This window comes from Mastomys coucha, unplaced genomic scaffold (genome assembly GCF_008632895.1).
Source record: "Mastomys coucha isolate ucsf_1 unplaced genomic scaffold, UCSF_Mcou_1 pScaffold6, whole genome shotgun sequence".
Classification (NCBI taxonomy): domain Eukaryota; kingdom Metazoa; phylum Chordata; class Mammalia; order Rodentia; family Muridae; genus Mastomys; species Mastomys coucha.
The window spans coordinates 20,838,966-20,866,155 of NW_022196912.1; the positions used below are offsets into that span (position 1 = coordinate 20,838,966).

General features: G+C 45.4%; 1 protein-coding gene across 2 annotated transcripts in view; it reads left to right on the forward strand.

Moving 5' to 3' along the window:
• The first annotated feature begins 543 nt into the window (after positions 1–543).
• Galnt14 (polypeptide N-acetylgalactosaminyltransferase 14) overlaps positions 544–27,190 on the forward strand; it is a 222,558-nt gene continuing 195,911 nt past the window's right edge. The window contains exon 1 of one of the 2 annotated variants that reach the window (XM_031355843.1): positions 544–1,194. In XM_031355843.1, the coding sequence (XP_031211703.1) occupies positions 1,066–1,194 (129 nt within the window). In that variant the 5' untranslated portion in view covers positions 544–1,065. The remainder of the gene's footprint in view (positions 1,195–27,190) is intronic. The other variant, XM_031355840.1, reaches the window with a different exon arrangement.

Genomic DNA, 27,190 nt, shown 5'->3' on the forward strand with positions numbered 1-27,190 from the left:
CTAGTAGTCGAACTCCCAGGACCCCTTGTCCCACAGCTTCCTGAAATTGTGCTGACTTTAGACCCTCTTTTCTGGCAAGCCCCGTTATTTTACAAGGAAAAAAAGAAACACTCCTCAGGGATTTACTTTTGTCTTAATTTTGAAAAGGACATCTTTCGAGTTAAATTTAGACCAGCTCAGTTTTCCATTAAGAGAAAGTTGCCAGGCACCTGCTCAAAGCCATATACCCTGGGCAGATGGCTGAACTCGACCTTGGCCCTGAAATGGTCAAGCAAGTGAGCCTGAACTTAGACAGCATCTGGGTCAACCCTACTATCCCAGTGATGGCTCTGAGCTAGGGGACTCTAATGTGAGCACCACGTGCAGCGCCCCGCAGCAAACAGAAACTCCTCCCAGGCAGTGCCTCACCTGGCGCGGGTTGGTCCTCAAGTCTCAGCTTGCGGTGGTTGTAGCCAGTATCCTTGTAACCGGTCCCCGCCCAACCCCTCCCAGTACAACCCTAGCCCAGGATGGTCCCAGAGCTGCATCCAAGGTCCCTCTACCGCACGGTGCTCCTCGGTCGGCGGGAGGCGGTAGCGCCCCCACTCAGAGCCCGGTTCGCTCCCGCCCCGCTCTCCCTCGGAGTCAGTCTGTCTGTCGGGCCCGCCCTCCCTCCGCGCTCCCTCCTCCTCGTGTTTCTCCGGGGGTGCCGGGCACAGCCTCGGATTCCACCTTCCCGGCTGCTCGAGTCAGTTTCCCTCGCCGCCGCGGCGGGCAAAGGCAGCCCGGCGCGCAGCAGCATCTCGGTGGCCGCCGCGGCTCTCCGGTTGGAGCGGGCGCCGGGCTGAGCTGCCCCTCGTCCCTGCCCGGCCGAGTCTCTAGTCTCCGGCGCCCCTCGCCGCTCCGTCCCCGGCTGTGGTTTCTCTCCGAAGCGGGCGGGGCAGGATCCCGCCATCCAACATCGGGATCCCAGGAGCAGCGTTTCCCTTAGAGCAAGGCGCTCGGCGACTCGTGCCCCGCCACCCCTGACCGCCGGGGGGTGCCCCAGGGACGCGTCGCCACCAAGAGAAGCAGGCAGAGGGGACCATGCGGCGGCTGACTCGCCGCTTGGCGCTGCCCATCTTTGGGGTGCTCTGGATCACCGTACTGCTATTCTTCTGGGTCACCAAGAGGAAGTTGGAGGTGCCGCTGGGACCCGAAGTGCAGACCCCCAAGGTATGCGGTTTCGTGGCGCGCCGGGCGCCGGGCACTGACCGGTGAATGGGTGCATGGTGCATGCACTGGGTTTGAGGGTTCCAAGGCAGGGGTGTCTGGGTGCTGCCAGCGGGTAACAGGCGCGGGATGCGGCCATGGGGAGGTGCTTGAGGGATTTAAGAAGCTTGGGGTGTCTCCAAATCCTTGGGGTGTGTAAGTGACAGTGGGAGTGGGTGGTGGGCGCGCGCTCGCAGGCAGAGCAGGGCTCCCAACTTAACTAGCAGTCCGGTGGCCAAGGGGGCGCTGCGGACTAGCTACTCTGGAACTGGCGGTCGGTGAGTGCCGCTGGAGGGTCACTGGAGGTTGCTGGGTGAGCGATGCTGGCACCCATGAGAAGTCTGATGGATGTGCGGACCTCCTACCCTTTGCTGCCAGGCCCCAGAGGAGGAAGCTGATAACCTGGGTGCGGTGCGCACGTGAACAACACTAGCGAGCCCCCTGGAGGCCTCCCCAGCGGGTGCTTTCCCTGCTACCTGGCCTGGCCTGGTGCCACCGGGCTCAGTAAACTGTTCTCTAGCCCATTCGCTGCGTTGGAAGTTGAATGAGCTCAGAACACCAAGGAGCCCATAGGAGCAGAAACCTTCCTACTGTCAGGGAGTTGGGGAAATGGGAATCCAAGTGGCTTTCCCAACTCTTGTCTAGTCGGTGCAGCCCAGAGGAGTGGAAGGTTCCCCCTACTGGCTCTCTCTTGCGATTCAGAGCCCCTGTCTTTCTTTTCCATAGCCTTGAACAGGGGAAACAGAGCGAGGCCTCTGAGGATTTGCTGGCAGCTAAACAACCTATATGAGCCTAGGGCATTCTCTAGGAGTGGGATAAGACCTTGGGGGAGCCTGTGGTCGGAAAGAGGAAGACTGATGAACATCACCGTGTTGAGTAGGAGTGGATCTCACCGATAAGTACAGTAGGGAGGGCCTACTGTGTGCTGAGTGCATAGTTGGTGTTTTCTTCATAAGTAGTTGTTGACTATTGCTCTTATTTCATAGATGGGGAAACAGGGCGATAGTCCTTAGATCATTCTGGATTTGAACTTAGACCTCCACAGAATTTTTCCACTTGGATCCCAATAGACTTCTCTTTTAACCAAAGTTTTGGAATCTTGCCAATATTAGTTGATCAAAAAAAAAAAAAACAAAAAAACAAAAAACAAAACAAAACAAAAAAAACCAAACCAAACCAAAACAAAACAAAACAAAAAAAACCCATTTAGTTAGCACCAATAGAGCTAGGCTATGCACCAGGTGCCATGGGATGCAGAAATCCAGGATTTGCTCCTTGGTGGAGGGTCGTTTGCTCATAAGTGGTCCAAGACAGGCAGGAGTGGCAGTCAAGTGGGTTCACTGCATTGGGTGTCATGGGAGCCTGGGGATTCCTGGAGGAGGATACAATAGGTGAGTTGAGAAGGACGGACCAGTGGCCTCCCAAATAGAAAGTAAGTCAGCTTTGAAGGAACAAGACAGCATGAAGCCTGAGTAGGTCAGAGGAATGAGACAGGGACAGTGTGTGGGGGTCTAGTCAGGAAGGACCATGGACGCTGTGGGTGGTTAAACAGGGCAGTGATGCAATCGATTGGTATGTCCATCAAGCAGCCTTTATAGTACAAGGATCTGTTTTCTCAACTACACAGACCCTGACCATGAATCTGCAGGGTTTTTTCTTCTTTTTCCCTAGGTGGTTCTGCTCTGTGTGATGCAGTTAATGATGCCTGCAGGGACATGAACTTTCTCTGTTTTGTGCTGAATCTCATTACCTTAAGCTGACTTATTCTTAGTTTTGCCCCAGGGATCTGGGGCAAGAGCTCTTTCTCCTTTGGGGTGGACTTTGTGTTTACTCCTCTCCTGCTTCTCATCCTGGTCTGTGCCCAGCACACAGTGACAGCTGGCAGCCAAACACCAGGCACTGCGCTAGGCTTGGGTGCCGCTCTGAGGGGTCTGTCCTGTCCGTTCAGAGTGTGTGGGACAAACTCTGGGGAGTTCCTTGCTGATGTAGAATCACAAGCAGATGACAGTCCCCTATCAGGAATCTGTCTAAAGACCTGCTCTTTGTCTCAACATTTCACTCACCCCTTATTTTGTATATTTCTCTAAAGCCTCAATTATTCTATAGGTCTGGAAATCTTGACATATTTTATTATTAGGCATACCCTTTCCCCCTTTTTGGTTACTGTTTTCCTAGATCCGATTTTTCACTTGTATGTGTCTACATATATGTCTTGTGTACATTTTTGTATATATTTATAGATGAACATTCCTGCAGATCTTACTGTGTGTGTGTCTTAAGGTTATTATAGCTGTGATAAACACCATGACCAAAAACAAGTTGGGCAGGAGGTTTATTTGTTGTACACTTTCATATTAATGTTCATTACCAAAGGAAATCAGGGCAGGAACTCAAACAGGGCAGGAACTTGGAGGCAGAAGCCGATGCAGAGGTGATGGAGGAGTGCTGCTTACTGGATTATTCTCCATAGTTTGCTTAGCCTGTTTTCTTATAGAACCTAGGACCGCCAGCCCAGGGATAGCACCACCCACAATGGATTGGACCCTTCCCCATTGTCTTAGTTTGGGTTTTACTGCTGTGAACAAACACAATGACCAAGGCAACATTTAATTGGGGGTGGTCTACAGGTTCAGAGGTTCAATCCATTATCATCAAGGTGGGAACATGGCAGTGTCCAGGTAGACATGGTGCAAGAGAAGCTGAGAGTTCTACATCTTCATCTGAAGGCCACTAGGAGAAAATTGGCTTCCAGGCAGCTAGGACAAGGGTCTTAAAGCTTATGCCCACAGTAAGGTACTTCCTCCAACAAGACCACACCTACTACAACAATGCCACACCTCCAAATAGGACCCCACCCTAAGCAAACTATATTCAAACCACCACACCCATGAACCACTAATTAAGAAAATGCTCTACAGCCTTGCCTACAGCTCAGATCTAACCTTATGGAAGCAATTTCTCAATTTAGTTCCCACCTTTCAAACGACTTTAGTTTGTGTCAAGTTGACATAAAACTATCCTTCACAGTGTGTATCTCAGGAAAGATGAAAGTGGAACAGTTTTATTTCCCATGATTGGTATGAACAGAAACTTTGTATGACATGGAACACAAGTATTCTAAAGGAACACAGTATTCTCCAGCTGGACTGCATGTGACAATCACCTAGAGAGCTTGGTTGGCACAGAGATTTTTGGGTTTATCATAGAGGTTATGATTCTGTGGATTTGGGAGAAGGTCCTAGAAATTACTACTTCCACAAATGAGTCATGTGACTGTAAAGCATCCTTCAGGTAGACAGGGTCGAGAACCACTGCTCTCGAGTTTCTTCACCTGTGGAGAGTTCCAAGTGTGCACGTGTGGGCAAGCATGTTTGGCTGTATGAGTGCAAGCACACATGTGCCATGCTGTACATGTGAGAGTCAGCAAACAGTACTGGATGTGGTCCTTGTCTTCCACCTTGTTTGAGATGGAGTCTCCTTTGGTGTTTTTCTGCTGTGGAAGCCAGGCTAGGTGGGGCAGGAACTCCAGGACCCTCTTTCTCTGCTCCTTATCTTGAAGTAGGAGTCCTGGGATTTCAGACAGGGCTGTCTGTCCTATCCTGTTTTTCATGAGTTTTAGGAATTTGAACTAATGTCTGAATGCTTTCAAGACAACTGCTTACACATTGAGCCATATCTTCAGCCTGAGGTTGTTTTCTTGGTAGTAAGAATAGAGTTGGCACATTTGTCTACTATGGGGGAAAACTAAGGTTTTGAATGAGTTCAGCACACTAGGCATTTGCAGGAGACAAATATGTAACAATGGGGAAGCCTTTACCTGGATGTGCCGAGACTTTCCTCTTGTTGAGGATTTTTTCCAGTACTGGGGTGGAATGATGTATTTTCTACTTATAGAGAACTCTATATAGAGTTCTCTATAAGAACAGATCTCTATAGAGAGAACTCTCTATAGAGTTGTGGTATGTATGTAAGCACACTGTAGCTGTCTTCAGACACAGCAGAAGAGGGCATCAGATCCCTTTACAGATGATTGTGAGCCACCATGTGGATGATAGGAATTGAACTCAGGACCTCTGGAAAAGCAGTTGTCAGTGCTCTTAACCACTGAGCCATCTCTCCAGCCCCTGGGGTAATTTTTTAAGCCCCAATAACAGCATCGTAGTGAGGGTCAGCTTATTTCTAAAGCAAGAACGGTGGACTTCCTTCCTATGCATCTTTAGAGAAATTGAGAAGGGTGTAGCTCTGGGACAGGGCTCCTGCACTGGAGACTGCACAGTTATTAGACTCTGGTCATAGGCTCTCGGGTCATTGTTCTCCTTTCCTTGGTGTGCTATGGAATGTCCCCATTCTCCTACTTTTCACAGCAGGCCTGAGATAACCCTTGCAGGCCTGAGATAACCCTTTGCTCAGTGTGTCACCATCTGAGTGATGTGAATAAGGACAAGATTTGCTGCAGTCCTGGTTAAATAAAGTAATTGGACTTTTTTCTTAATTTCATGAGGGGCTGATACTAGGAGCTGGGTTGATAACTTTGTAAAGGGCTGGCCTACTCACTGCTTAACCATGAGGACCTGAGTCCTGTGCCCAGCACCCACAAAAAAGGCACCGCTATCATGGACCTAATGAGTTGCTAGGAAGTGCTGGAGGCAGAGAGGAGATGGTGACTGTGGTGTGAGAAATGGTGCTGCCTGGCAGTACCACCTGGGGTGCTCTCTTCCCTCCAGTCTCCATCATAGGTACTCCTGTGAGTACTCTACTGAGGTAAGGGCAGGATTCCTCACTGAATCAGCGAGTTCTAGGCTAGTGAACGATCTTGTCTCAAAAACAAGGTTGGGGTTGGAGAAATGGCTCTCGTGGTGAAGAAGTGCTCGCTGCACAAGCATGAAGATCTAAGTTTGACTCATCAACCTTTACAAAAGAAAAAGAAAAAAATGGCAGGTGTGGCCATGTGCATCTGTAATCCTAGATGTGAGGAGGGAGACACATGGAGACCCCTGGAGCTCTCTGGCGGGGCAGTCTAGCCAAATGGCTGAGCTCAGGCTTCAGCAATGGAGCCCATCTCAAAAGCTAAGATGGAGAGTGATTGAGGAAGACACCTGGTAGCTACTTTTGACCTCCACATCCATGCACATGCACATGTTCACATGTACACACCCACATAAACATGTATAATCACACACACACACACACACACACACACACACACACACACACACACCTCCTATAAAATCAAATGAAATACCGGAAAACAAGGAGGATACACCTTCCTTCAAGTTGATCTAGGGCTCTCCCTCATGCACACACTCGTGCACATTAACACACATGTAAACATAAGAAAGGCTGGAAGAGCTCAAGTAAAGATTTCTTTAAACTTGGCTTTTTCGTGTTGATTTAATTTTCATACTGGCTCTCTAGCCCCAAATTATTCATCACATCTCTAATTTCTAATTGAGAAGCATGTGACAAGTTTGATGTTTTATTCAAACTGTATTTTAATGGTAAATACCATATCACTTAAAAAGACCTAGGAAAGGCATGCTCGTTTCTCTTCTCTCTTATCATTTGTTTGCCATTTGGAAAATTATATAACTGCAGATTAATAAAAAAAAAGGAGCAAAAAATTTTTTGTGTGTGTCTTATTTCCAAGAAACTAAATTTAGTCCAAAGGCTTAGTAAAAGCAAGAGTTTCAGGCTGGAGGGTAATTCTTGAGGCAAGTATTAGGAATGTAAAGGCTTTGAGTGAAGCGCCTCCGGCCTATGTAAATGTCTTGGAATGTACTAGAAATACAGCAAATACTATTAGAAAATAGCTTGTCTTTTTATTGTATTTGCATACCACCACACCTTAACTATACAACACCGGTGCTTTATTTCCCATTTAGTAGTCAATTTCTCCAATTAAGAAAAGTTATGAATTTTCCAGAAGAGCCCTGTTGATCTAGTGACACTTGGTATGTGCACACTGGATTCTGTCCAGGGGACTTTGGCCCTGGCATTGCCAGAGCCAATCTATTATCATATGAATGCCTGCTGTCTCATTTGCTGAGCAGGTGCCCCCGCAAGGTGTCCGCTGACTTCCCTTCTGAGGCTATTAGGTGTTATAAACAGGTAGCCCAGAGTACTGCCTGATCTTGCATAAAGAAGGAGGTTGGAATCATAGGAAATAGCTTTGCTTTACTTTCTAGAACAAGCCTTTACATCTTTAAAAATGTATTTTTATGTATTTAAAAAGCATAGGCCCCCTGAGCTATCATTTCATGACCTCCATGAGAAATTTGCCCTGGCTCATTTTTGGCCCAATCAGAACTGATCGATAACACAGAGGCATTTGCAAAGCCCTATTGTCTAGTCCTCAGAACGAAGGGTCTATCTGTGCTCTGACCCCCGTTTGCTTCTGTCTTTACCCCAAGCAGGAACAGGGACCCAGGTGGCTGTGCTCTAGGGACATCTCTGACTTAGCCAGGGGAGTATGGTCCTCTATACCCTTTGTTTTCTAGTAGAACCTTACCATTGTCAAAACAAAGATCAACAGTCCCATCCCTCCCTCCCTTCCCTGGAAGCACAGCTCAAGTCAGGAAGCTCATAGGAGAGTGCCTCTCTGTGTGTCTATAAGGTGGCCGTCTTCAGGGCTGCCCATCCCTCCAAACACTCAGCTGCTCGCTTCTGTTACTCAGAGGTCATTTGTAAACCAAACCGGGACAGAATAAGCCCACTGCCTGCCGATGCCTAAAGCCCAGGATTTCTACACCTTCTACTTCCTTTGCTACATCCTGCCATCCCAAATTTCCAAGAATCTTCTCCTTCCCAGGGCTCCCAGGACCTGATTCTGCAGAGACATGTTTTGTGCCTTTGTTTGATTTCTAATGTTTGTGGTTTTGTCACTCATCCAAAGTGTCACAGAGCCCCTGTTGTGTTTTTGGAAAATAATCTGAATTAGAAAGCAGGGACAGTTTCTCAGCTCTGCTCTTAGAGGGAGAACATGAACCCTGCCATGGCTTCTGCACACCTACTCCAGAGACCCAGATGATAGCCTAGCCATCTGTTTTGGGGAAATGAGCTTGACATGCCTTGCGCCCTCTGCAGCTGGCAGCCAGCTCTTTTCATGGCCTGAGCTATCCTGAGCTAGGTGGTGAGTTTGCCCTGTCTGTGGCTCCCAGGTACTTGTGAGAGCCAGGTGATAAATCCCAGACTTCCTTAGAGCCCCAACAGTGTCAAAATCAGCTATGGCTTTACACATAGCAGCCGGGGTGTCTTTTTCTGCCTTTGGCAATGCCAGAACTAACTCAGCCCTTTCTCCTCCTGGCTCATTCGTCTCTACTGTGAACTGGGAATGGCACACTACAGCATGGATGGCGCCCTATCAACCCACCTACAGTGAGAGCTGATTCAGGTTGGCTGTGAGTAACTCTGGAGGGAGACCCTATAGCTATAAATAATCGTGTGTGTGTGTGTGTGTGTGTGTGTGTGTGTGTGTGTGTGTGTTGAAGAGCAAAGGTGAACATCAGTATGTCTTCCTCAATTGCTCTTCATCTTTCTCTTAGAAACAGGACCCAGCTAGACTAGCTAGCCAGGGAGCTTCCTGTTTCTACCTCCTCTATGTTGAGATTACAAGGGCATGCTGCAGTGCCTGGCTTTTTATATGGGTGTGAGGGATCCAAACTCAGGTCCTCGGGCTTGTGCAGGAAGCAATTTACTCCCTAGCTCCTATTACTTGTCTTTTAATTATTTTACCAGAAATGCTAGGCTAACTAAAAAATAAATCAGTTTCTGAATCCTCAGATGTTGAGCTGATTAAGAAAGAGCCCTAGGGATAAAGAAGATGCATATTCTCTCTCTCTCTTGCTCTCTCTCTCTCTCTCTCTCTCTCTCTCTCTCTCTCTCTCTCCCCTCTCTCTCCCTCTCTCCCTCTCTCTCTGACACACACATTCCCTCAGGTACACAGATATATGCACACACTGGTGCTCTAGGGAGTTCCTTAGAGGCTCCTAAAATTTGCTGGCCGTAGTACTTTGGTATTTCAGGATAAGTGGCCTGAAATGACCTTCTGGGGCAGCAGGCTTTGCATCTGGCAGCAGCCACCGCTATCACAGGACCTAATGAGTTGCTAGGAAGCTGCTGGGGGCAGAAAGGAGATGGTGACTGTAGTGTGAGAAATGTTGCTGCCTCGCAGCGCCACCTCTTGCCTCCAGGCTTCATCATACCCTTTTGCTTTTCTTCTGCACACCCTTGAAACACTGCTGCTGCAAGGTGGAGGGAGAGCCCAGTGTACTGGTTAAGAAGCCCCACTGAGAAGGCTGGAAAGACAGTGGCTGTCTGGCCCTAGGCCCTCTGCTCTGCAAGAGCCTGCTACTTCCCCACAGGCTCCAAGGTCAGGGACAGACTGCCACCCTGGTTCTTGGAGCCACAAGACTGCTCTGGACACAGAGGCAGACAGGGTTTCTTTTCTTTCTTTCTTTCTTTCTTTCTTTCTTTCTTTCTTTCTTTCTTTCTTTCTTTCTTTTTTTTTCTGAAGGGAGTTCTGCTTTGGGCCACTCTGAGCCATGCAGCCTTCTGTCAGCAGGAGTCCTTATCTCTGGAAATAAGAGAAGTCTGATTCCCCAGCTTCCTGGACAATGCTGATTTCGAGTTCAAAGCCTTTTCTGCATACCATTTCCTGGAGACACGATTTGCCACTTAAAAAAAAATTAAATTCTCCTCATGTCTCCTGTCTTCCTAACTGTATGCACTTCAGAGATCTTTCAAAGAAACACAGGCAAACAGAGCAGTGTGCCATGTTCCTGCCAGTAGGCTTGAAGGCCCGTTGACGAGAGTCGCAATTGCCACAGCCTGCTTTGCTGATGATCCTGCAGTTCACACCCATTTTATATCCTATTCAATGACGTTGGAGAGTCTATGGAGCAGATGGGACCATCCCATCGTGACTCCTTCGTTCCACAATAGTTTCTGTCCTCAATGGAGACATGGAATTAAAAAAAAATTCCCCTTTGGTTGTCAAAGCTGAAGATTTATAGAGCATCTCTTATTCCTCTGATAACATTCTATCCATTCTTGATCTCCCTCTGCTCCCCAGCCATAGAGAGACTGGTCCAATCAATATTTATGTGCCCATCACTTGCAGCTGCGACACGCAGGCAATAATGACTGCCAAATTCCTTGATGGCCATTGAAATATTCACGGGTGCCTGTATCGGAGGCCCATTGTTTCCCAGCTCTCAGGAAGAGCAGGCCATGTGATGCAAGGATTAATTAAGCCTCTCAGATAATTGGCTATTAATAGATGGCCAATTGATGACTGCCAGCTGGGTGCCGAATTGACTAATGTCCTTATGGTGGGCAGGTGGTTGACTTCAGAAGAGAAACGGGCTGGAAGACCTGACTAATTAAATACTGAATCAGGAAAAGACAGCTAAGAGGTAGCTTCGTGCCCCCTCCCTTTCCTGTGATATTTTACAGTTTACAAAGCATTTCTCTGCACGGATGCTTCATTTGATCCTTACCGTGCCTTTGTGAGATGGAAGCTACTCCTATTCTTGTTTTCTGAGGTGTGAGAAATCCGAGGTTATACAGGGAGGGGACTTGGGCAAGCTTGTCTGTCCAGAACTTATTTTCTTTGGACAACGAAGCATGTGCTATTTCTATTATGGACATGCTTAACTCTGGTTAGATTCCCTTTCCAGGGAAAAATGAGATATATACTGCATCATTGTATGAGCTACATGCATGTTCTTTATCAGCATTGCTTTTCTACCCTCAGAAGGGACCTGGCACAAGAACTAAAAGAAATGCAAAGTTTGTCTGGAGAGGGACTGTGGAGGGCCTGAAGACTACCCTACCCCTGAGATGTGGGAGGATGCCAGAGCTGAAGTTGGAGTTTCAGTCTGAGAAGTGGAGAGAGGCTGCCTGTACAGTATTCTTTATTCCCATCTTTAGACATCTGTGCTGACCTCATTTGGGGACCCTGTGCTCTCTCAGCCACCTACCCTCCCAGCCTGCACAGTCTGACCACAGGAGATGAGTCTCCGCCACCATCCATAAGGTTTGCCTCAACTCGGAAGTCAGCAGAGTTGTAGAATTAAGACACAACTGTTTACCCTTGATTTGACCCCTTTTTGGATGAATGTGGTCCTTAAACAATCAAGTAATTCCCCTCAGAGGAAAAAAATTTAACTTGAAAGAACTGAATACAACCTGTTTGCAAGGCAAGGCAGGAGCAGATAGATGCCTCCAGGGAGCCCGCTGGGAGGACATCTAGCGTCTCCTTAGCTCTCACCTTCTCTGCTGCAGGGTGTCCCAGCTTGTATCTGTTCATACAGCATAGACCATAAAGGTTACCCTGGGAGGTGGACTGATGACTGCTTTGTTCTGCCTAGCAGATGGACTGTTGGTTCCTTACCCATTCTAGGCTGGCTTAGAGATAGGAGCAATGCATACCCTGAACTCAGCAAAGCATAAAGGCAAGCTACTCAGCATCTTCTTGGGCATTCTGCCTACACTTTGGGCAAAGTACAGAAAGGCTCAGGGTGGTACTTTTTCTATAGCCCCTAAAGGACTGGGTGAGTGGGTGCTCTATTCCAAGAACTCAAACTGAAACATGGAATTCTTACTGTCACGCACTTCTCAGCTGTGTTTTTAAAGGATGTGTCTGGAGTGTGAGGAGATAAGCCTGGAACTGTCTCCTCTGCTCAGCGGCCCTGATGGCTTGGCAGATATTTGTTCAATTCCTGGTCACATGAGCTCTGCAATTCTCTCTGCCTTGCTTCAAACAGAGATTGTTGTTTCTGTTGTGTTTCCTCTTTAAAACTGAACATATGTTTTGGGAAACTGCTTGTCATGGTCTACTGGAGTTGAACATGTGTGTGTACCTGTGATCCTGCAATCTCAGACCTGCTCTAAATATATTCAAATTGTAGTTGGCAGAACAATTGGCTTATACATAATTGTTCAACTCTGTAGTTGCAGTGTGAAATCCAAGATGTAAATGGGGGTGTGTGACTATATTCCATACATGCATTATTTGTAGAAACCACAATTTGAATTTCATATATTTTTCACATCTGGCGAGATGGTTTCTTCTGTTGATAATATTTTTGATATTTATGAATGTAAAAATACTCCATTCTGTGTGTAAGATGTGCTAAGCCAGATGATGGGTCACATTTGGCCTGCAAACTACTAGGATTCTACTTATTTCAGAACACCAAAGCAGGTCTCTCATGTTGGAGGTCAGTGTCATGGTTGACCTTGGTTGAGGTTAGTGGCTAGAAGGTGATAGAATCATTTTGTATGGGGTATCTGGGGACATTCAGGCTTTCGATCCGAGTGGTAGTTTCACAGACATGCCTACCTTATGAAAAATCACCAGATGCCATCCCTTCTCTTTCGCTGGTTCTGTTTCTGTAGATGGCTCAAAAGGAAAAAAATCTAAACTGAGTGTGGCTGGAGCGTGACTTCAGGTTTTAACATCTCATTTAGGGGGCAGAGCCTAGCAGTAGGCTCTTTTTATAGCTACTGTTTTCTGATCTCTGAATAAGGCAGTCTTTAGAGAAAGGTGTTGGCTTGACTTTGCAGTTTCCCAAATCTTGCTCCCTTTTGTAGACAGAGAGGCATTTAACAACTGGTGTGGCAGAGGTTTCTAGTCATCTGAAGTGTGTTCTTCGGACTCACCTATTTGCTGTTGGGTCAGAAGAATAAAGGATTCCCAGGGGAAACCAGGGGTGGTAGGGGGCATTGGGGACACTGAGAACAGTGAGCAGGACTTTGACTGGGGTAGTTATCTTATAGTACAACTAGTCTGAAATGCACCTTCTTTTTTATAGGTAAAGAGTAAGAGCTTAACTTCAGGAAGTGCAGTTGCACAGAACAATATGCCACAAAGAAGACAGAGCTTCTGAGAAAAAGGAAGCAACAATGTGCCCTGGCCAGTGCTGGATGCTCTCTGAGTACTCCTCTCTCGTCTAGGACAGGGGCAGTGCTAGATGTTCTCTGGGTACTCATGTCTCGTCCAGGACAGGGCCAGTGCTGGATGCTCTCTGAGTACTCCTCTCTCATCCAGGACAGGGGCAGTGCTGGATGCTCTCTGGGTACTCCTCTCTCATCCAGGACAGGGGCAATGCTGGATGCTCTCTGGGTACTCCTCTCTCATCCAGGACAGGGCCAGTGCTGGATGCTCTCTGGGTACTCCTCTCTCATCCAAGACAGGGCCAGTGCTGGATGCTCTCTGAGTACTCATGTCTCGTCCAGGACAGGGCCAGTGCTGGGTGCTCTCTGAGTACTCCTCTCTCGTCCAGGACAGGGCCAGTTCTGGATGCTCTCTGGGTACTCATGTCTCATCCAAGACAGGGCCAGTGTTGGATACTCTCTGGGTACTCATGTCTCATCCAGGACAGGGGCAGTGCTGGATGCTCTCTGGGCACTCCTCTCTCATCCAGGACAGGGACATTATTATTTTTGTTTTCCAGAACATCCAGAGGGATCCATGGCAGTACATGCCTGTAATCTTAGCACTTGGGAGGCTGAGGCAAGAGGATTGCTGTGAGTTCAAGGCTATATAGTGAGTACTGTGGGTATCCATTAGTGACCTACTTATGATCAGGCTTCTATAAGCAAATAGAAAACATAAATACCAAACGGACTCCTCCATCTCTGGATCTCCCCTCCTTCTTCTGTTTTACTTTCTTCCTACATCCCCACATTCATCCAGTCCTTCCCTCTCTCCCTAAGTCATTCCAGTTCTTCTCTCTTGAAGTGAGAATCCAGAAATGGCAGCCAGGTTCAAGCCTGAACTTCCCCCGTATCCCAGAATTCTACACATCTTGATTACATCATAAACTTTGAGAAAGATAATTTTGTATCAGAAGCTATCTCTTCTAGCATGAGTTATTTTAGGGCACTATTCGAGGAGAAAACTTTACAACATTTTCAAAGAGAAATATGTTGTGCTTTCATCCCACTCCAATGCAGAACACCAAGAGTGTTTCTGCTCCCAGGCTTAACCTTTCAAAAAAGTGAGTTTCCAGACTCTCACATTCTTGAGCATGCTAAGGTACTTCTCAGGATTGATTACAGAGGGAACGGTGAGGAATTAGTCAGCAGATGCTCAACACACAAAGGCTGTAGTCGATGGCTTAAAACTCCTCAGCATCACCCCTCAGAGAGGAATCGTCCTATATCTAGCATAATAACACCAATTATTTGGTTGTTTGTGCTGAGAAGTTGAAAGCTATAGTGTGCCCGGAAAATCCTCAGCATGGAGCAGTAATTATAGATCAGCTGACAATAGAAGAAGTGGTGGTTTGAGTGCTAATTAGATTATTAGCACTCAAAACAAATACCTGCTATTAACCATAAATGAGCTGTGTTTATGAGATTTTCTTCTCCTTTTTGTACTTATTTCTTTTTACAGTGTGCCATTTGCTTTCTCCTATCTGTGACCTGACTCCCCAGTTCCCAATCACATGACGCATATTTTGTTTGTTGAGCATCCATTAAACTTTGTATGTGTGTGTGCGCGCGTGCGCGTACCCTGGAGAACATGCTCGTACACCCATGCATGCGTGTGCTGGCATACTTGTGAGTATGCATGTGTGTTGCTTTTCAGGTTCAAAAGGGGTCAGAGTGATGCCATGTATTGTCACATGTCCGAGCCCTTGATGGAATGCCCTGTCATTTTAGGAGGAAGCACTTTGGGGCCCAATGCAGGGGTGTTTGTGAAGAGAGAGCAGTTAAAGGATTTTGGGGGTGGTGAAATTGTGTTAGGGTTAATTGCCAATCAAATGAAAGGTCTGGCTGCTTTATTTTGTGTGGCACTTCTTACTTTGGACTCCAGGGAGATGCAGTGGGCATCTGGGTTTCTTGTATTTCCTTACCCATCCCCCACAAATAGTGCATCTTCCTATGGGCAGATAAGTGAGAAGCCAGCTCTTTCTGCCATAAGTGGTTCTGCATATTTTAGGGAGGGTGGTCTGGAGGAGCCCTTGGGTACACTTCAGGATATGTGGAGAGAGAAATTCAATCTACAAAGGCTCCAACTATGCCCTCTATAAATAGTGCAAGTGACTTTTAGGGCATCTGCATGGAGCATGTAAAGAGATAATCACTAGGAACCCCATTTGTCCACCAGGAGTTCACGTAGAAAAGTACTATCTCCAGGAGAGAGGGTGAGCGACTGCTTTTTAGAAGTGCTGGGGTGTTATCTGTATTGTCATTCAATACAGACAGGCAGGCTGAGAGTCAGCCATGGGCCCCAGAACATTCATTCATAATAACTGCTTGGCTGCTACTTTCCAGACAAAACAGCACCTAAGCCAGGTGATGTGTTAGCTATCTTTATCTTATGAATATGGGACTGAATATGTTACTGAAAACCCAATAACATGCCTAACGTAATAGAACTCCTTAATGGGCACACTAGCACAGATCATATGAAGCAGGAGTCCAGGATGTGGTTCCATGGGGCAACTGGTGAATTTTTTTTAAGAGATTTCCTGCTTCGCCCTTACCCAACATGGGGAGAGACAGGACAACTTCACCTGTCCACAGCTGCTCTGGGTCACTGCTGTGTGAAAGCCTTCAGAGAATGTGAAGTATGGCAGGTGCCTGAGCTAGGGCCTGGCCTTCACTGCCCAGGAAAAGTTCTGAGGGAGTGGTAGAGTGTGGGGCAGTACCTCTCTGTTGGCCCTTGGCCACATTTGTACCTGGCACCTTGTCTCGCTCTTGGATATGGTCCACAGTTGCTTACTCTGGGAAGATAGACTTGGGGAAAATGGCATCACGAAGACAGACTGTGAGATGGCTAGAAATATTTTCTCTCTTTTAAGTAAAAGTGGAATGTGAGGTCAGGGAATATAGCAAATCTTCCAGGGCTTCACAGAGATAAAAATTGGTGACAGTTGCTTTTGAATTTACTCAGAGTTGTTCTGCAAGGTTGATTTCCCCCCTGACCACACCACTTTCCTGTTAGCTCAAGAAACTCTGGTTGAAGTTTAATCTCATCCTTAAAGCTGCTTCACCAGAATGGGAACCTGTTATTTCAAAGGCCCTCTTATTAGAAGAGGAAGGATTTAGTCCAGCCTTTTAAAATCATTTTAGTGATTTTAGGAGAAGCATTTTCTGGGATCCACTTGTCCCCAAAGTGTCTGCTATTTCAGAAAAAAAATACCACTAGTGCGAGGATATGGGGAGAAGAAAAGCTAAGTTCAGGAGAGAAAACAGGCTGAGTGAGCAGATCACATGGTAGGTTTCATCCAATCGGCATGGAGGCCTGCCCTGGGCCCTAGGTCTTCTTGGCGTCAGCCTTCAAACCAAATTTGTCCTAGTTCTCCCACTGTTCTTGTCTCTTCAGTACATCAAGATAGTTGAAGGGGGGAGAATTTCACAATGACAATGATATGAATTCACTTTTATTGTCAATAAAGTTTTATTGGGATGCAGTCATGTTTCTATTACAAATTTGTTCATAGTTGCTTTTGTACCACATGTCAGAAGCAAATCATTGTGAAACATCCCATAGAACTGTCTGGCTCTTTAGATGTTTGCTAACCCCTAAGTTAGACCTTTTGTTTCTCAATATCCAGTTCATGGGTCCAGGGATATGGGTCACCTGTGAGATTGTTGGGAATACAGAGTTGCTGGCCACTGTAAACCTTCTGATTAAAAATCTGCCTCTTAATAAGAGTCCTGGGTGATGTGTCTGCAGAGAAAACCTGAGAAACCCCACGCTAGCTGTATTCTTTAGTTCTCAAACCATTGCAATTCTCCTACCTTCCTGGTTCGTTATCTTTTCTGTGAATATAGGCTATGGCTAAAGATAGAAAATAGGCTAAATCTCTTGGTCTCTTTGCTTTAGGCTTAGGGATGCCGCCTCTAAGAAGCTGGGAAGCTTCAGAACATGGTCCTCTGCAGAGGTTAGGTAGCTGGGCAGGTCCCAGGGGAGCAGTAGTGTGAGAAGAAACACAGATGGGTGGTCCCCACCATTGTACCACGACCACCCACACCATGCTTGATGCATCTAAAAGGGCACAATCAGCATCGTTATGACAGAATCTCATCTATGGTATCTTGCTGCAGGATAGAAAGTCAGTTCTTCAGGAGTTTAGAGGAGGAGGTGGTGGGTACAGGCAGGGGCAAGGCAGGTCCTCCCGAGGTGATGAGATTCAGCACACATGTCCAGAACTAGGCTGGAAACCAAGAGTGGGCCAAATTGTGGAGAGGTGTGAAATTAAGCCATGGCTTCCTTTTGCGCTGAAAGGAGAGTATGTCGGGAAGTAAAGAGATTTCCCCAACTGGAAACACTGTAGGTTCCCCACTGAGGACTTTGTTTGGTAAGATGTTTGGATTTATGGATTTTAAAAGCTCTGTGTGCCAGCCAAGACTAAAGGGTCACTTCTGTGAAAGTTGGCAGTGCCCTGCTCTTAACCTTTGGCCTAAAGTAGAGCCACTGAGAATGTTTCATATTCTCAGCAAAGCTAATTCTGGCTTTTCTGGACTATTTGTTTCCATCTTTAATTCAATCAGTGACTCTTAGACACTGGGGAAGGTGTGTTGCCTGCCTTGCATCTTGCCTGAGGAAATCTCGGCAGAAGCCATGGTTGAAAGTCGCTCTGGGCTGTTTTGTTCTGAGAGGGGTATACTTAGCATTGGGATTCAGGGGACCTGAGTACATGTGGAAACATTATAGCTGGTGTTTTGGGGCACTAGAAAATGTTTTTCTTACATATACCAGGTATGGATCAAATGCTGATAGATCCACAGTTCTTAATGGCATATGGGGCTGATGTTCTGTACCTCTCTCCAAATTTCTGTCTTGAGGCTGGTCTAGAAAAGGGCTTGGTACAGGAGAAATGGAAGGGCACTCATGAAATATCAACTTCAAAACTAGGATTCAAAAAGTATGGATGAAGTCCATACATGGAGTACTGTGTGTTCTACTTTTCTCATTGCAGTTTATCTCTACTGGCTCCTTGATCTCATCCATTTGTCTCATCCTTGACTTTTCTGCCATTTTCCCTTTTGAGTAAGCAACATAACAATCCAGACATACCAACTTCCATGCTTTTACTTTATCTTTGTTTTTTCTATATCTCTCTATATACACAGATACACATATTCTATATGTACACAAACATACATATATATGTATTTATAGATTTGCTTTGGTCATAATTATAAGAGAGAGTATGAAAGCATCTTATTATATATGCTTTTTTTGTGTCTTTCTGTTTGCTTAACTGTATATGATAGGCATACTCTTTCAGCCGGTCTCTTACTTTTAGTATAATATTCTATAGTATCTAAATGACTTGTGTTATTAAACCATTTTCATGTCAGAGACATCCACATTCTCATCTCTTGTTACTACAGACAGAACTGCAATACACATCTCTAGACATTTGTTTTTTACATCCTGGGGACTTTGCTTCTCTGGAATGCATTTTGTGATGTAGAATGCTGAGTTAAAAAGAGTTTGTGCATTTTTATATTAATGGACTTTAAAGATTGATTTATAAAACACTAAACAGTCCATATGCCCTTTAGAGAATTAAGAGAGAACTCTTTCCTTAGCATTTCTTTGGTTATTAATATTAAATTTTTCATTTTGCCTGTCTAAAGGGCATCAAGAGGACCCAGTTACAATTTTGTATTCAAGTACGTACCAGAGAGGTTGGATGTATCCTCAGATGCTTATTGCTCAACAAATCCTAGCTTCTTCTTGGGCACAGAACAAGATGCACTTCCCACTCTACATTGTACCACATACCTACCTTCTCTGGCCTGTAGAATCTGGACAAGAAAGATGAGTACCAGGCCATATCTTGAGACAACCTCTCATGTAAAGAGCATCTTCATTCTTTCTGCCAGATGAATGCAAATAGAAATATTCTAGGAATGGCAGGGCCAAGTGACTTTAGTCTATACACAAGAAGAGAAGAACCTCCATCTTGATCAAGCTACTGTGTAAACAAGACCTTCTTTGGTCTAAAATGCTGGGATATACTTCTTGGCATGCACAATTGAGAAAAAGTAAGAGCAAAACTACAAAGAAACAAAAATCAAGGGCAAAGTAAATTTTCATTCTTTCCAAGTGTCAACTTTGGTGCTATTCATTTTGCTTGTAAATATACCCTATTCTTCAGGTATTTAAATGTTATTTGTCTTGCACACACTATTCTCTAGTAAGTCTTTGTTTAACAGTACTGTCCTTAATTCTAACCATGGTTGATTTATCTTTTAGAAGACCCATGTAAGGAGTTTATCATCCTAAAGATACAAAGGCCTCACTCTGCTCCTTCCCTTTGAAATCTTTGATTCATCCAATTGTTGAGGCCATTTCATATATCTAGAACTGAATGTGAAGTCTTTCTTTCCTCAAGTGTTCCCATTGATCATTTATGTCTCCTACTTCCACTAACTACCTGTCTTAGACTCAACTAGTCAAATCAGAAGGCACACCACACTGTTGTTGGGCATTTGTGTCTGACCTACCCTAAGATTTCTGTTGAAATTCTTTTCTTTGCATGGGGTGGGGGGAGTGGTCTTCAGTAGTCTCCTGATGTTAGCTGATGTTCTCTGGACCCTTCTTGTGTTTCTGTAAGTATTCTACAAATTGGGCAGGTGGATGATATCTGGCTTGGGTGTCTGGCAGTTGGGTATTTTTTCATTGTTCTCCAGATCCGAGCCTTGCAGATGGCAGGGATGCTCCATGTGTAATTACGGCGCCTGGTTTCGGTTTACTCTGTAGGCTGTGTGTGAAGATTTCCTCTCATCTTTAGATGCTGTATGCCCACCTTGATGCACATCCTTTCCTCTAACTCCTGTACTGAGCCTGGTGCCATCTACAGGCTCAAACCTTTCTCTCACCCAGAGCAAATGCCTGCCTTTATTTGTTTAATTCTCATCGGTTCTTTTTCCATCCCTCTTCTTCATCCTGATATTACTGTTATCTACAAGGCTGATCTCTAGGGTCTTGTTCTTCAAATTTATTTTGCCCCTGATTTTTGTTTCTTTGTATTTTTGCTCTTGCTTTTTCTTTTATTTTCTGCTTGATCTTGGAAGCCACTAATTTAGGTCTCTACAGCAACCATTCTTTTCAGCAACTCAGCTGCTGAGCTTTTGGGTTTGAAAATTATGATTTTTAGTTTCAGAAAGGCTCTCTCGTGCTGTAATTGAATATCATTAAGTGCTGTTATTATTTTTGTTTGAGTTGCCCTAGGTCTCATCTAGCAGCTCGGTTTCATCAGTGCCCCCCATCCCCTAATTTTGGAACCTTCTCTCTAGCTTCTGGTGCTCTCTGTGAGAATTTTCTCTTTGTCAGTATGCTGAAGCTTAAGACTAGCTCTTGGCTGCCTTGAGGTGAGATCTACAGAGGGTAGAGGTGGCATTGGGGTCCCCCCTCCAGGAGTGTGTTGCTAGTTCCCCTAGGCTACCACAAAGAATTTAGTTATCCTAACTCCTAGCTAGAGAAGAGTTAATCTGCCCATTAGCTTTTCAGCCCTTCCTCCCAGCACTGAGACAAGATATTCTCTCTTAATGTTTGTATCAATTCCAGCTGCTTTTCTCCTGGGAGCCACCCATTCTGAGTGACACTCTCCCCTGGGTTCAGGAATGTCTATGCTCATGGTCTGTTATCTGCTGCTTTTCTCTAGATTTTCTTGCAATCCATCCAGCTCTATAAATCTTAGGTTTCTTCCAGTCTCACACTATCCTTGCATGCCTTCTCAACAGCCACTGGGCTCCACAGAGCAGTCTGAAGGAACACAGAGCTAAAAGAAACAATTCCAATTGTCCTTATGTACACGTTGAAGGTACCGTTGCTGAACTTTCCTCATTGATTTCTAACATTTCAGGAGGAAATATTTATTAACTTCCAAGTGAATACATGTATATATCCTTCCTTCTTTTCCTTCCTTCCTTTCTTCCTTCCTTTCTTCTTTCTTTCTTTCTTTCTTTCTTTCTTTCTTTCTTTCTTTCTTTCTTTCTTTCTTTCTTTTTCCCCAAGATAGGGTTGCTCTGTGTAGCCCTAGCTGTCCTGGAACTCAGAAATCCTCCTGCCTCTGAACCCCCTCCCCAAAGCTGGAATTAAAGGCATGTGACACTGCACCTCAGTTCAAATATTCCTTTTAATACCTTGGTTTCCTGGTTAAGTAACTAAAATGCAGTAAGAAAACAAGGAGGTAGGACCTTCACAGTCCTGTGGATACTGTCAGGAGGCAGAACTTCTGCAGTCCCGTGGATACTGCTAGGAGGCAGGGCCTTCCCAGCCCATCCCATGGATACTGCTGTATTCTAGAGAGGAACTTGCTGGGAAGAAGATTTTTGTTCACTGGGATGGGTTTGAACAGACCTTTAAAAAATTTCAAGCTGTGTATTTCAATATCACCAGGTAGGGCTGACCTGTCTAGACTAAAAGTACATTTTCTATAGTCATTAAGGTGACTTCTAGGTTTCAAGCACCACCAAGTAACAGCTGTAGAAACATGTAATGATGGAATGGTGTGATGGGTAGAGGGTTTGGTGACATCTGAGGATCAGAACCAAGAACTGGAGGATGGCAAGAAGTAGAAGGCCTGAGGTGACATACAAGGACTGACAGATTGGTGTGGGCCAGTGTGGATGATCAGATAGACTTACTTCATAAAGGAAACTGAAGGCCAGCAAGTCTCAGGGTGCCAGTTATAGCCCTATTCACTGGGTACTTAGCTGGTTTAGAGGCAGTTACCGTTTCAGGTGAGAAAGGTTCGAATGGAACCTAGGCAGAGAGGGCTTACCTCTTCCACCGAAGACTGTGATCTATGATAATGATCAGCTAATTCCAGAGCCTCATCTTTTCCACAACAGCACCCGCTCCCTATGAGCGCTGTTCCTGCTGCTGTCCTATGCACAGTGTGGAATCTTCTCCCAACACCGTTAGGCAGTGTGTCTGGAAGTCTGTAAGGCGAAGCTGAAGAACTCATTCAAGGCCACATGTGACTAAATGCCCGAGAACCATCTTAGGACCTGATGATGAGGTCCAGGGCGTGTGTGACGACGTTGTTAGACAGTATGGGTTTCGCTCACACAGTGGTTAGGCTAAGAAAGCAATGGCAGTATTTGCTCTCTTGTTTCTTGAAGCTGGTTCATTGCTTTCTGGGAAGAGCATTTTGGAGGACTTTTGATTCCCAGGCAGGAGCAAGAAGGCAGGGAAAGACTATCTTTTATGGCATGGTGATTGGAATGGGATACCAGAGCACAATCAAGGAGGGAGGAATAAGAAGGGGGTGGGGAGCAAGTGTACAGGGGAGAAGGCACCCATTTTACAAGTCATTCCTCTCTAAGGAACTTTCCTGTTGGTTGTAGTGTATCTCATGGTTTGTTTAGAAAGTAAAATTTAAATGGTAAAAGCGAGACCAGAGACACAGCTCAGTGGGTAAAACGCGTGTCATATGATCACAGGAGTTTTAGATCCCCAGGACCTATGTAAGGAAGGTGTGGTAGCACCCATCTGTAGCTCCAACATTTCTATGGGAGATGGGAGGCAGGAATAGAACTCTCAGAAGCTCGCAGTCTAGCTGGCCTGGCACATACTGTGGTGAGCAGCAAGACACACTGTCTTAAACAAGGTGAGACTCAAACAAGGACTGGTGCATGAGGTTGTCCTTTGACCCCTACACATGCAACACACACACACACACACACACACACACACACACTCACACACACAAGCACAAAGAGTCTTTATGAATAATAGATAAGCAAAAATCAAAACAATGCAGTAGCTGGAGAAGAACTGTGATTCATCTTGTGTGGGGGGAAAGATGGCAAACACCAGATAAGGACACTTGTCTGGGGAGAAGAAAGAGCTTCAAGCAAGCTCCTATTTACTTGAATCCGCTCCCTTCATTTTCAAAAGCCCTTACGATACACTTTACACTGTCAGAGTGATGAAGCCAGAAATCCCAGAGGGATTGGTTCAAGGCCGAGCTCCTGTGCAGTTTGAAGTAGTTTGTTATAGTTTATTTTTGGTTTGATTGGCTGTTGTTAGAAGTCAGGAGTAAAAGCCACATGGGGGCTTCTAGGAAAGAAGTCCCCTCTCAAAGCAGCCTGGAGAACAAGCAGTTAGTTCTCGGTGCCCTTGCCTTTTTTTTTTTTTTCCCTTCCTTGCTGTTAGTAGTGATTAAATTGAATTTCACAAATATTCAGTAAATAGCTACTAGATGTCCATCACTGTACATGACATTGGAGGGATAAAAATGTAAGCTGTAGGTAGTGTCTCTTGCCCTTGGGACAAAGAGGCCCCTGTCCTGGTGTTTCTTAGATTTGTTAATGCAGAATCTGTCTAGATCTGTCCTTGATTTCCATAGGCTTCTGTTCTGCATGCTGGATACATCAGGAGAACATAGTCCATGCCTATCCTAGATGGTCCCCTGGCACTTCAGAGTAGAAACAGACAACCTGGCATGTGTTTGCTTGAGACTCTGGAATTCCAAATCCTTTAAACCACGACCTCTTCTGGAATGGCTAAGAGGTGGGGACAATTTTTCTGATTCTCTCTTAGAAATGATATGCATGAGTGAGAGAGGCAAAACACAAAACAAAACAAAAGAAACAAGCAAAAAATGTGACCCCTCTCCTACCCAAGTCATTCAAGTTCCCACCTCTTACTGCAGCAAGCAGAGTCATACCTCTGTGAATCTGACCTGTAGGAATTCATTTTACATGAAACTCATTCAGGAGAATTAAGTCTTGTAGTCAGTCTCTTTTGCTGGGAGGTGTGTGTGTGTGTGTAGCCAGTCAGTTTGACATAAACTCCCCAGAATTTTAGAATAGATGGTTTTCTGAGAACTAAGGAGAAAATGTGGTAATTACCCCAGGGTTAGCTAGACTCCTATAAGAACTAACATGAGATGCTAACCTTGGGTCTTCTTCCCTGTGGCCATTGTGCTGGGGGGTTAGGAGAAGAAGGACACAGCAAAGGGGGGAACCTAACACCTGCCACTCCAGACCCCCATAAAGGACATTGCATATGGTGCTGGAATGTGTTCTCTGTTTTTGGGTTTGCTTTTGCATCTGGTACTTTAGTTTTTGCCTGCTAGAGAGGAAAGATGGTTCTGTTTGTCTTTCTGTGATTTTAAAAATCCACGGGCTGTTTCATTTCCAGAATGCCTATTGTTTGCAGGACATTCTCTTGCAATTACTTGCTGTCTATAGGTAGGATACATATAGGCTTGCTTACCTCTTGAATTGGATAGAGTACGTAATAACAGAAGCTGGGAGGGACCTGTATCTGTCTACATTTATAGAAATATAGGGAATTAAGGGGAAGGGAAGGAAATGGAAGGAAGTGTTGTGGCTGTTTAGCTTCCTGGAATATTGCTTCTGGAAAAAGGCAGTGCAGAAATTAAACTTTTTTTTTGAAAGATGGGACCTAAAGACAAGGAGAAGAATGGGTTTGCTTTTAACAATTTCAAATAGAATTGAGGCTGTTCCTGCAATTGTTGGAAGTAAAATTGGTTAGAAAATGATGTCAGTAGAGAGTGGGGACTGTGAACCAGGAAAATAAATGAGCTCTGAAATCACCTTCCATTTTATAAATATTGTTTCTGGAGCTGAGAAAATTGAGATAGATTATTCTTTTCTCTCTCTCCCAAGTCATGAGTGGAAGAAGCCCTGAGTATCCCATTTGAACCTTGTGAGGAACATCTCATCTTGTCCTGGTGTGCTAAGTAGCTTTGTCTGCATTTAGACACACTCCATTTCTCTTTCAAGGACCACTATCAGCAGTAGCAATTACAAACACACCTCATAACACATTATTGAGACACTGCACGCAAATAAGCTGGAGAGATGTTTAATGATTGTACCACATCATGTCCATTACAATCTGTCCTCTCTGCCATAGGATGGAGGGGCCGGCTCCCATGTGAGTATGTGTTTCTGTGTATTTCATTTCCCCTGCATCTTAATTATACACAACTCAAGCCCAACCAGTTTGCACTTTCAGGGAGGGAGAAGGCTTCACATCCCGACAGGCTCCTCTCAAGCTCGAGACTCTGTATCTTTGGATTTCTAAAGTATCGGTGCTATTAGCAGCCTGAATTCATCCGAGAGCAAGGAACGATGCATTTTCTGACTCTATGGGTGGCAGCTTTTTGTTATCTGTTTCTTGTGGAGAGGCAAAAGGTGGGCCATTAAGAGAGATGTTTTATAGACAGTCACTTCCTACACTCTTTCATCCGCTGCCTTGCTTTTATTTGAACGAGCTTTCCATCTTCAACTCTCTCTCCCCAGTTGCTGTGGGTCTTGGGTCATAGCAACAGCTGTATTCTAGGCCTGAGCAATGAAGTGGCTGACTGATAAAGCACTAGGCCTCAGTACGTTAGCAGAGTGGAAACAGAAGAGAGAACAGCTAGGTCCAGAGTGGTGAAAGGGCACCCTTCCTTCTTGAGGATGGGGGTTTTTGACTGTATCTACTTGCTACATAAGTGGTGGTTACCAGGACTAGGGAGAGGGGAGTTATTTTCTCAAGAGTACTTGGCTGGCTAATGGCAGAATCTAGGGACTTGGTCCCTAGTCCAAGCTCTTTGCAAATGTAAGCTGTGCTGCGTTTGCTTCTGCAAAATACTGAGCTCAGTAGGGAGCAGGGAGCTGCCAGTAGAGATGCTAGGAGTCTTCTGGACCATCTAGCCAGGACAACCACTACAAAGCATGCAAGTGTTATATGATTGTATTGTCTTTGCTCTCTAAGGATACTGCAATCCCTTACATAAAGACTTTGAGACAGGGCATTTGGTTTCTAAGGATGGTTTTTATCAAAGGGTGTTTTTGTTTTCTCTCTCTTTTTTTTTCTTGTTGTCTGTTTGTTTTGTTTTGTCTTTTGTTTTGTTTTGTTTGGGAGTGCTGAAGATTTCTACTAACATTCCCTTTTAAATGTTCTGCTTTAACAGTCTTGGGTTTTCCATGATGGGGTAGCATAAGGAAGACAGAACCGAACTTTGTGTTTGCTTTTAAGTCAAGCAGAGATGCTTTTAGTCAGATAGAAGCCTGGGTTAAGCCTTGGAGCACGTGTTTGTGTAGTTGAGCCTGTGATGTGTCCAGACCCCTAAACTTACACTTCATTCATTATGTTCTCTGGTCCTCGTTGAAGGGTTTTTCTTCCCATCTGTCACTTCTATTCGTAAGATCAATATTTGTGATTGGTGTAGTGAGGGTGGAGCTCCGGGACCCTGGCAATTTAATGTTGCTCATCTACAACTTGAAACCTCAGAGTTCACATTGGGTCAGAGGCAGGAGCCTGCCTTGGTATTTCCTGAATCACACTGCCTGGCTTGAGGGAGCCTGTGTTTGCTCACAGCCAGGCAGATGGTGCCAACTAGCGCATCTCCCTACTGCTACTTTAGCAGCCACATAGAGAAATGAGACAGGGTAGCTAGCAAATTGGAATTAGGGAGAATCTGCTCTGTCTTTGTGTGTTAAGTGCATGTTGCTGGGAAGGCTGTAAGACTCAGAGAGACAGGATTCCAGACCTGAGGAAGCAGCTATCCATGACTGGTGATCTAGGTGAAATCAGGTCTCATCCTTGGGTCGGGGGCGGGGGAAGTGAAGGGTGCGCTGAATGGTGTGTGTGTGTGTGTGTGTATGTGTGTGTGTATGTGTGTGTGTGTAAAGCATGATCAGCACTACAAACAGCACCAGGAGTCTTGGTGTTACAAAACACTTCCTGACAGCAAACCGTCACTTGGTCTTGTGTTTTTGTCTTCTACACTTTGCTGTGCTGGTTATAAAATGAGGTGGTAAGAAGTTCAGCATTTTTTCCAGTTCATTTTGCACTAGGAAGACTGAATCCCAGAGGGGACCAACTTAAATATGGTGACTCTATGGAACAGGCCTGACAAGGACCTCAGGGATGATGCAGCTATTGGTACAAAAATAATCCTTTTCCTTTTTCTTGGATTCTATTTCAAAAGCCACAGGAAAACAACAGCAAAGC